This window comes from Carlito syrichta, unplaced genomic scaffold (assembly GCF_000164805.1).
Source record: "Carlito syrichta isolate Samal-C Ts95f unplaced genomic scaffold, Tarsius_syrichta-2.0.1 Scaffold305571, whole genome shotgun sequence".
NCBI lineage: Eukaryota > Metazoa > Chordata > Mammalia > Primates > Tarsiidae > Carlito > Carlito syrichta.
Genome location: NW_007249667.1, coordinates 593,723 through 606,502, shown reverse-complemented (window position 1 = coordinate 606,502; position 12,780 = coordinate 593,723). Strand labels below are relative to the sequence as shown.

General features: G+C 35.2%; 1 protein-coding gene across 1 annotated transcript in view; it reads left to right on the top strand.

Annotated features, from left to right (window-relative positions):
* Positions 1–12,780, top strand: part of CFTR (cystic fibrosis transmembrane conductance regulator) — a 160,750-nt gene that overhangs the window by 13,133 nt on the left and 134,837 nt on the right. Inside the window, exons 4-7 of the mRNA XM_021714281.1 lie at positions 3,907–4,122; positions 7,589–7,678; positions 8,552–8,715; positions 9,468–9,593. Of these exons, the coding sequence (XP_021569956.1) occupies positions 3,907–4,122; positions 7,589–7,678; positions 8,552–8,715; positions 9,468–9,593 (596 nt within the window). The remainder of the gene's footprint in view (positions 1–3,906; positions 4,123–7,588; positions 7,679–8,551; positions 8,716–9,467; positions 9,594–12,780) is intronic.

Genomic DNA, 12,780 nt, shown 5'->3' with positions numbered 1-12,780 from the left:
TCTGAGCAACAGAGTACAGGCAGCTTTCATGTACCTACAATGTAGGACTGTGTTTCTCCTGGTCATTCCAGGAGTAATTTTTGTAAAGGATTGCACTTCATAGCTTAAGCTAGGTAGGTATCAATTACCATTGTTTTCTTTTTTAAATAAAAAAAAAATCAGGTGATATCTGTGACTGGTTCCACTGTAAATATTAGAGCACATGATACTTAAAACAGATTAAGGAAAACTGTAGAAGGGGTGGGAGGGTAGGGGTTTGGAGTGCTGATTTTGTCCTTGATTGGTAACAACTCTGTATGGTGGTGAAGTTTATGTTGGTTTGCTGTTTACAGATGGTCTTATAATTGGAATTTTCATTTTATTCTATAAACAGATACCCTTCCACAGTAATACTACCAGTTCCTTGTGAAATAGCCACTGTCATTCATAGGATGAGCATGTCCTCTTTTAGTTGAGGAAAGATGACATAACTAACTCACACAGTAATGACAGTATGTAAAATAGGCATTCTAAGTCAGGAATGGTGGCATGAACCTGTAGTTCCAGCTTCTTGGGAAGCTGAGGCAGGAGGATCTCTTGAACCCAGGAGACTGTGGCTATAGTGTACTGATTGCGCCCATGAATAGCCCCTGTACTCAACATAGCAAGACACACCTCTGAAAAAAATAGGCATTCTATTTATATTAACACAAATTTTAATTGTTTTGTTATAAATTACAACTAAATAATAATTCAACAAATGAGTGTGTTGTGATAGAGAGAACATGTTTATTTCAGATTACTCAACAGGAAGAAAATGTTTACAAGCCTGTATGTTTCTAACTCTACAAATTCTGTACTACAGCTCAATTGCTAAAATATTTCTCTTTTTAGCATTCCATAGACATTAATTACTCTTTAGAAATATCTACATACTTTTTTGGCAATGTCATCAATAATTCTGAATTTTTTATATGGTTTTTATCAGGAGTCAGTCTCTCTCTCTCTCTCTCTCTATATATATATATGTATGTGTGTGTGTGTATACATATATGTATATGCATATATGCATACATATAAAGTTATCTTGGAATTAATTTATCTAATGTAATTGCAAATCTAAGTTCAGTTTTCTAGTTTCACCTGAACTTTCTTTCATAGTCTGAATATCCAATATGTATATCTATATGAATGGGTTATGAAAAAGAAAGGTGTTTATACTAATCATAATATAAGCAATTGACATCATAAGTGGTGATCACAAGTCCTTCCAGTTACTGTGAACAAGAAATGATAATTTATCTGGAATGCATAGTAAACATCAGTATTCCTTGCCCTCTGTTTCATGGCCAAACATGCTACTTCCAACATGAGTAGCACATGCAGATCCAATGCTCTTGACTGCAACTTAGGGGAACATGTTGGCCAAATGCAAAGCCACTAGTCATAAAAAAAACAAATTGAAGTAAATATGGTATTGACATTTGCCTGTGAAAAACAACAAAATAGAGAAAAATTTTGGGACAAAATATGGATCTAAAAATAATTTTAATGATGAAATATTGTCACTGTAAACACACTATGAAAAATTATATTAGTAGTGCAAATATATATCCAAGGTTCATCTCAACTGTAATTTTCCTAATTTAAAGGAGTTATTTTGACATAAAATTATCTACTTAGAGAAAATTTGGCATGTGCATATGGAACTTTATAAAAACAGGGCGACATTGCACTGATGGCAGTAGCTTAAGGTGGAAGCAACACAACTGCCCCATTGTAGGGCAATGCACAAATGACCTGATTTATTCACAGGATGATGTGTTAAATAGCACTTAGAATAAACAAGGCAGCTATCAAGTATCAATAGGGATAAAGGTCAAAAACATAGTGTTAAGTTAAAAAATGTTGCAAAAAGCTTGGTATGATGCCATTTATATAAATTTTAAGACATCGGAAACAATTTCTATATATAGTCTAAAGCTGCAAAGCTATGTAATAGAAGTACAAGGCATGCATAAAATGATACACACTAACCTGAAATTTGGACGCTTATTTATTTATTTTAAAAAATAAGTGCTCTTTGTTGGATATGACAAACTATTAATATGTTATATCTAGGTAGGAGGTTAGTGATTTTATTTTCAGCACCTGCCCATTTGCTATAATTCAAACTTGCATTTAAAATATGGCTATGTGAGAACTATAATATTGGAAACTTTTTAAAGTTGGAGTATTTTCTTACATTCACAGCCTTATTCTACACAGTTAATTTGAAATGCAGTATTGTATATAAAGTAATCCCAGCACTTTGGAAGGATATAAAGTATATAAAGTAATCCCAACACTCTGGGAGGTGGAGGCGGGAGGATTGTCTGAGTCCAGGGGTTCTAGACAAACCCGGGCAATTTGGTGAGACCTCGACCCTACAATAAATTAAAAAATTAGCCACTTACGGTAGCGCACACCTGTAGTTCCAGCTACTTGGAAGGATGAGGTGGAAGGATCGCTTGAACCCATCAGGTCGAGGCTGCAGTGATGTGAGAGTGCCACTGCACTCCAGGCTGGGCAACAGAATGAGACTCCTATTCAAAATAAAAACAAAAATAAAAAATAAAAGAAAGTACAGAATGAGCAGTTATACAAAGTGAGCAGTCAATTAATGATAGCTATACATGGGTTAAGATTCCTCCTGGGGATGAAGTTGATGTAAAAAACATATAGAGATCATCTATTAAGGTTGAGGGGGCTGGTGGTATTGGACTCTTGAGGTTTAGAAAAGACATTGTAGAAAATGAGGGGAGAAGGCATTAAGGGATGAGGCAGAGTAAAGCTGAGCAATCCTAGGAGTGGGGGCAGTCAATCTTGGAAGTATGCATTTAAAATAGAACCAATTAAACCAATTAGCATAACATCGGTTCCTTGCAGGGGTTAGCCTCAGATCCCCATTTCATTATAAAACAAAATGGGGAATTATGTGTTTTTCCCTTTTTGAACTCAATACAGCAAGATGGGTAAGAATTAGACCTCTTGGGTTCAAATCCTCAGGTTTCAATCTATTCCTGTATGTTCAGGAGACAGTAATAAACTTGATGGACAATTTGGTTTAGAGGTCGATTGAGGATTCTGTTGAGGTAGATTTGGGAAAACACGATTTCTGTTCTCCCTCCTTGACTCACAGGCCTCTGAAGAGTTGATGAGTCATCGGAAACTGGCTTGAGGTTGAGTCTGCTGACAAACTTCTTCACTGACGTCTATACCTATCTATTGCTGACTGAGAAGAGAGTAACACTGGATGTGGCTGACTTTAAATACCACTAGTGCTGGCCTGCTTCTCCCTCCAATTGCCAGCTCTGCTTTATGTGGTTGCCTTGAGAAGCTGTGTTCATTCTGAAAATAATACCATTGCTCAAACACTTGCAAAATCTGTTTTGAAATGACATTAAGTCACTTTGTCTCTTTGACCTCAGTTTCTTTATCTGTAGAGTGAAAATGCCTATTGTGTAGCAAAAAAAAGTCTCTATGATAAACAAATAAACAAATAATAATGCCTACTCTGACTCCAAAAATTGTTACGAAATCAAATGGGAACTATTTTAGAAACTGTTAGGTGCTTTGTAGGTGTTCCTAATTAACAATCCATTTCAGAAACTATATTTTTACTTTATAGCCACTGTTCACTTTTTAGTTAAAAATACCTCATACATAAATTTATCTTCAAATGACTTTTGCTATAACAAAATAGCAAATCTTATTTCAAAGTAACAAATCCTGAAAACAGGGTCAAGAGTTTCATATTTGGTATGACCTCTCATGTCAGCTCATTTTAAATCTCCCTCTAAAGATGAAACTTCTTGTGTTTAAATTGTGAGGGCATTTTATGAGAGGGAATGAAATTTAATTTCTCTGTTTTTTTCTCTTCTGCAGGAAGTCACCAAAGCAGTACAACCTCTCTTACTGGGAAGAATCATAGCTTCCTATGATCCTGATAACAAGGTGGAACGCTCCATTGCGATTTATCTAGGCGTAGGCTTATGCCTACTCTTTACTGTGAGGATGCTGCTCCTGCACCCAGCTATTTTTGGGCTTCATCACATTGGAATGCAGATGAGAATAGCTATGTTTAGTTTGATTTACAAGAAGGTAATGCTATCTTGCACAGTTCCAATGGTATAGGTATTCTTCATGGTATATATTTTAAAAGCCATAAATTGGGCAGTGAGTTGGTAGAAATAAGGGATAAATGCTGAAATTAAGTCCATATGTCAGTGAAATAAATGACTGCAATAGGTACTGGTTTTAATTGTCTTTGATAATTTACTTCAATGGACAGTTATTGAGCACTTTCTGTAAACTACATACACTGTAGGCTTACTTTATTTTCCTTTTTTTTTTTTTTTTACTAATGAATTTTTGGAATCCATGGTTTCCCATTAGGATGCATCTCACAGTCTGCATAAAAGTCATTAACAAAGTAACATGGTAAAATGCCATGTATCTTATGTTCAATAACAAGAGTATAATGTATAATTGTTAATGATAAGCCAAACAATAAAGTTTCCATCTTAACTAGTTGTCACAAATGGTAGTATCCACTGCCTTATTTTGAATTGGATTTTTGTCATCCTGTGAGCCCTGCAAATTTAGTTTTTAAACACATGCATTAAAACCATAAGAACTAACTCTGTTTTCTCTGTGTATTGTTCAGACAAGAGCCCAAGTTGCTGAAGCACAATTTAGGTGAATTTAAATGAACATTTAGCTACCTTACAAGCACAATTAAAGATAATTTCATGGCAATACCATGTGTAACTGTTTGGATCTACCAAGTCATCATAAAAAACTATTTTTTAATAGACTCATTTAGATAAAACTTTACCCTTCTTCTCTTCCCAATGTAAAAACTTTATTTACTTGGTTTATAAGCGACATAGATCTGAAATTTACCTCTATAACACTTCCATGATATGCATGCAAGGTCAATTGTGTTGTAAAACCTTGATAACCATAGTTTATTATTCAAAAAGCCTATTATGGAGGCAGAGGAAAAAAACCAGAGTCTACAGTTAAATTAAATTACCTTGGCTGCAATCTCATCAGTTCCTAAGTACCAGAAAAACCTGGATGATAAATCAACACAAATTTTATTTTGATCCAGACATTTTACACAAATGAAGAAATTGTTAGGTATTACTTGGAATGTAGAATCTGCACAGCTTGCATATCAAAGAAAGGTGAATTTTGTTTAACAAGTATAAAAAGTGCTAATTATCATAATGATAGCTAACAGCTTAGGATGTGCATGACAAGCTTTTAAGTGATTTAGGTATACACTATCTCAATGGTTCTCTTCACAATTTCTCATGGTAGGTACTATTATTCCTGTCTTATGGATAAGGAAGCTAAGACCTCAAAAGTACAGAATATGGTGCAAAAATAGCTTCAAAATTTCTAAAATAGGTAAATCACAATCTCTGAAGTGGAGGGTTTTGCAACCATTAGGGGAAATGACATGAGTACTGAAATATAGGGAGTCAGACTGTTATGTGGGAAGAAAGAAGTGTGAGCTAAAAGGGAGGTGAGATCAAATAAGGAACAAGTGAGAATATAAACAAATCCATATGTAATATTTAGTACAAATATAGCACTATATGTGTTTTCAGACCCAGAGACACTGATGAAAAGTTAGATGTTATGGTGTCTATTTTCCTTTTTCAACAGTTTATTATCTGTTCTTGCTCAGTTTGCTTTATCTCTCTAGTCACACTTACTGGTCTACACTGGTATCTTCACCAAATAATACAGTTTCATCTCCACATGGCTCTGGTTTTATCTCTGAAGCGAGCCTTGTGTTGACTTTCCCCAGGTTTCATCTTTTCCCGTTCTTGACCTGTTTTATCCTTGGCAGGGACATGTAGGACCTGTCCTACAATGTGCCAAGTTTTATAAGAGCACTCTTAGCCGGCCTCGGTGGCTCAGCCTGTAATCCCGCGCCTTTGGGAGGCTGAGGTGAGTGGATTGCCTGAGCCCGCGGGTTCGAGAACTGCCTGGGCAGCGAGACCTCATCTCTACAATAAATCAAAAAATCAGCCAGGCGTGGTAGCGCATGCCTGTAATTCCGGCTACTTGGAAGGCTGAGGCGGAAGGATCGCTGGAGCCCAGCAGGTCGAGGCTGCGGTGGCTGGGAGCGGCCGCTGCACTCCAGTCTGGGCGACAGAATGAGACTCCAACTCAAAAAAAAAAAAAAAAAAAGAGCACTCTTTTGCTTTGTTCCAAATTCTGTAGCATTATACTTTAAATATTACATTTAAATACAAACAAAATTGAACTTTTCCTGTAAGTTCCAAGAATGTAAAAATAACTAAATTTAAAAATATTTACTGAGTCCTTACTGTGCATACTGCTTTATGTTATGCCCTGTGCAGAACTCAAAGTCACCAGAGACTGAGTTTTTACTAAATCAAGTGTAATCTAACTCAGTGGATTTTCTAGCTTCATATTGCTCTGATAATATTTTAGAATTAACTGCCTTGATTCCTTCTTCATCTCTGCTTATCCACACACTATTCATTATTCTAGACCCATCTCAAGTTCTAAATCCTCATAAAATCTTTCCAGATTTTTCTAACTGGAAGTATGAGCTTTCTCTTAACCATTTTATTATTTTCTACTTTCCTTAGTTCATTTATCATATTATACTTAGTTATTTATGTATTAAGTTGCCTAGAGATAAGTATTGAGTTTTAATAAATCTTAATAATAATCCCCGAAGCATCCAATACAGTGATTTGCATCTACTAAATGTTCAACTAATATACTTGAGATTCAGCTAATTAGCTTCAGATGAAGCTAATATTAGGTGGGTACTTCCTAATCAAAGCCTTCTAAGAGCAAATAAATTCTTCAGTTTTATAGGCAAAGCGTGACTGATCTTTTATAATCATAATTAGTTTATCAATTTTACAGTTTTAATTAATTAAATTTAATTTATAGACAAATAAGCAGATAAATATTAACTTACCTGTTTAACTATTTTACATATATCATTGTATTTTTCTTTATGAAATTTAATGAATTTTGAATTGTCAATATAATTTTTCACAACATTATTAATGATTCAATTATTCATTATATTGTTTTATTGATTTTAATAGTAATTTTATTCAAAAGAGTTAGGTCAGAATTGCATGAAAAATTTAAGGCCAAGGTTTAATCTCAAATTTCAGTGCCTTTGGCTCCATCTTTTAAAACAAAAGAAAAAAAAATTCCCACACAATACACACAATATAAGTAGATATTTAAGGACAATATCATTCCCTTTGTGGAGAAGAAAAAATAATTATTTCTCACTAGATGCTGGAAAATAAAACTACCAGAGACATGCCAGTATACTATGTTGGCTGTTAAAAGAAACATTTATAAATCTGAGAAGCTGCTAAGGTAGATGGATGTAACATAATTTTCATTACCTTTACTTTAAAATACATTAATAGTAACCTAATTAAAAAAAAAAAAACTGTTATTTTCAAATAGCTGTGTTATAATGTTCCTTGTAGATATATTTGTCTTTTGTTTGCTGACATCATCTAACTTCCCATTTTTCTTTTAGACTTTAAAGTTGTCAAGCCGTGTTCTAGATAAAATAAGTATTGGACAACTTATTAGTCTCCTTTCGAACAACCTGAACAAATTTGATGAAGTATGTACCGCTTACTTTAACCTTTTATACATTATTGTATAGCCCTCAAAGTGGATTTCCTGGGTCAGATAATCGTAATAAGTAGTGAAGTTTTACTTATCTCTACCTTCCCTATTCTGGAAACTAAGAAAGCTAAATTGTATAGTAGAGTGTTATTCTGGTTGAATCACCCAATTCAAATGCACCTCAGTTTGCTTTTAGTAAGATTTTTCAAAACTTCATCCTTTTAGACCTTGTTTCCTTTTGATACTTTAAATTGGCTATTTATTTACTTTGGCTGAATATGGTACTCTGAGCAATTCTTGTTCTGTGTCATTTTATGTGACAAATAAAATCTAGGTCTTTGAGGACATATACTGTGTTTTATTTATCTTTGCATTTTTAGTACTTAAAATAGCATTGACCACAGAGCAAGTGCCCAATTAATTATCTTGAATTGAGCACATATTTATTATGAATGTCTCTGTCAGATGATAGAGTTGTGCAGTTGTGTGGACTGAGCCTTAGGGAGAGTCATTTGTTCTCTCATGTTCCATACTATGGCTCTTGCTTTATTCAAAAGAAGTTATTTAAAATAAATTCTAGACATGATACTTAAGACTTCTAATCTCAATTACACTGAACAAAAGATATTTATAAAAATGCAGTAGCTTGAAATTTGTTGCTTGGAAAAGCTAGTCTATGTATGTAGAATGCTGAAGCACTTTTGCTGTGTGCTCCATCTAATGAATACCTAGGTTTTAGTGTGCTGAAAACTGCGAGGTGTTTTATTGTATAAGCTCCCTTGTGCTCCCTTTCTTTCACATGCGATTGTTTGTTTCTGGAAGTGAAGGATAAATTGTCACTTATTTTTACTGTGCTTTTGTTTTCCAGGGACTTGCACTGGCACATTTTGTGTGGATTGTTCCTTTGCAAGTGGCACTCCTCATGGGGTTGCTCTGGGAGTTGTTACAGGCCTCTGCCTTCTGTGGACTTGGTTTTCTGATAGTCCTTGCCCTTTTTCAAGCTGGGCTAGGGAGAATGATGATGGAGTACAGGTAACAATCTTTTCATAGCCTGTAAAAGTTTTTAAGTCAGATTTTCAGAAAGTCTACTTGAGGAAGGTCAGGCCTGCTCTGTGCACTGAAGTGTGATCCATAGGGTATCACTAAAAAGGAATTATTTTAATGGTGTAAATATTATATGTTAAGATTCAGTTAATTGTTATAGACAGTAAATTTTAGATTAAAATGGATAAAATACTTATGTACATTAGAAAGACAGTATAAATTTTGTGTGGTTTATTGGCTTTTACTATTGTAGTTCATAGATTATTACAGCAGAGCCTTAGTTACTTTGTATTACAGAATGAATCAGTAATACCAGTCACTGGTTATGATAGAGGACTTCTTGAGTCTGTCAGCCAGAGTATGGCAGAAAGTGTACAAATTTTGGTGTTTAATAGTTCTTTGCTTGAATCCCAGATCATACACTTATTAGTTATGTGATACTAGTCAAGCTCCTTCACCTTATTGAGTCTCTGATGTTTTCATCTGTAAAATGGAGATAACTGCCTCTTCTAGACTGTCATAAGGATTAGGGATAGTGTATAGAATACATTTAACACAGTGCCTGGCATATAGGAGGCATTTACTAAATGGTAGCTGTGATTTTTTTTATCATCTGTTTCATAATTAAATGGTCAGTCATCTGTTTCATACAATATGACTTTTATTAAAAGATTGAACACTTCTTAGTAGATCACTTGACTTTTTTTTACTATTAGATTGACTGACTGATTGATTTACAGAGATAAGAGAGCTGGACAGATCAATGAAAGACTTGTGATCACTTCAGAAATGATTGAAAATATCCAATCTGTTAAGGCGTACTGCTGGGAGGAAGCAATGGAAAACATGATTGAAAACCTAAGGCAGTAAGTTGTACTGATAATTTCAATATTGTTAGCAATTTTATCTTTACTATTCAAAAAATGAGTCTGTCCTGGTGGACTTCCAGCTCATATTTGAAGTTTCTGACAATCAAATAATTGTATTATTTTAGTATTCATGCATGAGTTGCATAAAGTCATTTTGGTGGGCTGTTGTTTTGATCTAACATGTTATTGTTGCACTGCAAGTTTATTTATACCCCATGAAAGAGTCTCCTACATGTGTTCATAGCTGCTTAATATATTTATTTGATTAAAATAATTATCATGATGCTGGAGGCTGACTGATACTGCAAATGGAACTACTAGAGTTTGTGTTTCTGAATCAAAGAAATGATACTCTATTATTATATTTTACTTAATTTATATGTTATGGTATACAAAAATGAAAATAACCCTCTATTTGGTTAAAATATGTTTATTCTTCCTTAACGTAGGAATAATGACACAGAGTAATAATCATAAACTGTGTTCCTATAACTCCTCCACTTGAAGTCAGTTCAAGTGACGAAAGCCATCTCCTGAGATAGAGTCAGTCCTTGGAACCTCTCTCAAGTCTTCTTTCACCTCATATAACCTTTCACTGATTAGTACAGATTATATCCTGCAAAGAAAGTACAGCACAGACAGAGATATGATTACTGAGATAAATTTGGGCAAAATATAAACTAAAGCATTTCTGTAGCCACAAGACCATTTTTCTTTAGTCAAGCTTTGTGTTCTACAAACTGCATTTAAAAAAAGACTTTAGAAGACTGAGTAAAGGCTGATACACTCTTAAAGGGACAAATAATTTCTGCACATGAGAGTTTCACAGGGAAAAATATACTTTTGGATGAAGTACTTTTGGATGGTGTGAATATGGGTTATTAGAGATGCAGCCTGCTGAGTCTAGTAAACAATGGTACCTGAGCTGCAGGTGTGTGATTGGAACAACAAAAGAAATGCTGAAATATTAAGTCCTTTGCCATGTAAATAGAAAGAGTAAAAGAGTATTTATTTCCCAAACATTATTGGTCACCTGTTTTTGTTATGCCTTTCAAGACAAATCCAGGAAAGGAATTGCATTTTCTTTCCAGAAACACCTTTAAAGAGCTTGGTGAATTGTTCAGTTGGTAGAAGTTGTTTTTCTCATTAATAAGTGAGTGTTCCATCACTTGTATGCCCTGCATCACTCTTCTGCTTACAAACAAGGCATAGCAAGGGTGTTAAGGAGGATATCAGAGGATCTGGTTTTCTCAAGCCTCGTGATAAACTCATGGCCCTGTCATTCTTGGTACTGAATTTTCTTGACTTCCCCTCCCTCCTTCCTTAAAATATGAAATCTATCCTCCCTACTCTGTATTTGATCAATTCTAATAGCAAATGTTTAGTTATAGCTTGTAGAATCTAACAAGAAATTGTTACTTGAAAAGGCTAGAAAGTGCTGATATACATATGGGAAAGGAAAAATTGCTTCTACTCAAGAGAACAAATATAATGCTCTGGAAAAAATTGGCAGAATGAACCAAAGGAGTAATTACATCGGCCTTGGTCATTTTGTATTGGCCAAAAGACTGTGCAAATCTCCATGAAAATCTACCCTTTTATTGCTCTTTGGTAATAAAGTCACTTTCAATTTTTTTATATAAGAAACTGATAAAATATTTTTATGACTCATAAAATGTAAGTGATTTTATTATGGAGAATATTACTTCTCAGGTGATTCTTTTAAACGTTTTTGGATCCAAGACCATTTTTCTTTAGTCAAGCTTTATGTTCTTCAAACTGCATTAAAAAAAGACTCTAGAAGACTGAGTAAAGGTTGATATACTCTTTTTTTTTTTGAGTTGGAGTCTCACTCTGTTGCCCAGACTGGAGTGCAGTGGCCGCTCCCGGCCACCGCAGCCTCGACCTGCTGGGCTCCGGAGATCCTTCCGCCTCAGCCTTCCGAGTAGCTGGAATTACAGGCATGCGCTACCACGCCCGGCTGATTTTTTGATTTTATTGTAGAGATGAGGTCTCGCCTGCCCAGGTGGGTCTCGAACCCGCGGGCTCAGGCAATCCACTCACCTCAGCCTCCCAAAGGCGCGGGATTACAGGCTGAGCCACCGAGCCCGGCTGATTGATATACTCTTAAAGGGACAAACAATTTCAGCACATGAGCGTTTCACAGGGAAAAATGTACTTTTGGATGGTGTGAACTTTTTTTTGGGTAGCATTTGTTCCTGTTTTTCTCAACTATTTCTAATATATTTCAACAACAATTTAACAAAATTGTTAATATTTTTATAAAAGTGTTTTTCGTCACTTTATTAATACCAACATAGTCCATATTTTTCTGATGAGGAGAAAGGACAAACATTGTAAATTCTAAGTATTAGTCCCTCTACTGTGCTATTTAATCTTGGCAATACTCCACAAGGAAGGTGACATGTTTCCCTTCTATAGATGTGCATTCTATAAAATCAGAGGAAAGAGTGATTTGTGTACGATGGCATAACTATAAGATTTGGCAAATTCAAACCCAGGTGAAGTTCCCAAGTCATAATGTGTTCAATGCCAAATTACTGAAATACGTAAATACTATACCTCATTAGACTGTGAACCATAATCAAAATTGGGCTCATTGAACTCTATTTTTCTTTATCAGTGTGCTCACATTACATTTTATTTTCAGACTTCAAAAAAATGATTCTCTCTGAGTTATGCACTTGAGATGAGAACTGCCTTTCTGAATTATACAAACAAGTGAAACTAGTGCCCAAACACCAGGTGCCACCTGCACTATGCGATGGCACAGCTGTTGCTTCCTCCCCTCCAGAGCCCTCAGTTTGTATCCTTGTTGACCTTTCCTTATGCAAGAGCTGTATGAGGAGGATCACAAGTGACTCAAATTTATTATTATTTTTAAATTTTAGATTCAGGAGTTACACATGTGTATTCGTTAGTTCCATGCACATACTGCCCAGTGATAAGGACTGGATCCCAGGAGGCCCATTCCCCAGACAGTGAACACTATGCCCGTAGGTAGTCTCTGAACCCCAGCTCCCTCCTCCTCCTCCCTATTGGTGTCCCCAGTATATATTATTTCCATCTCCATGACCATGTGGTGGTTTTGTGTTAGTGAGTTAGTTTACTAAGGAAGATGAGCTCCAGCTCCATCCATGCTGCTGCAAAAGATATGATTTCA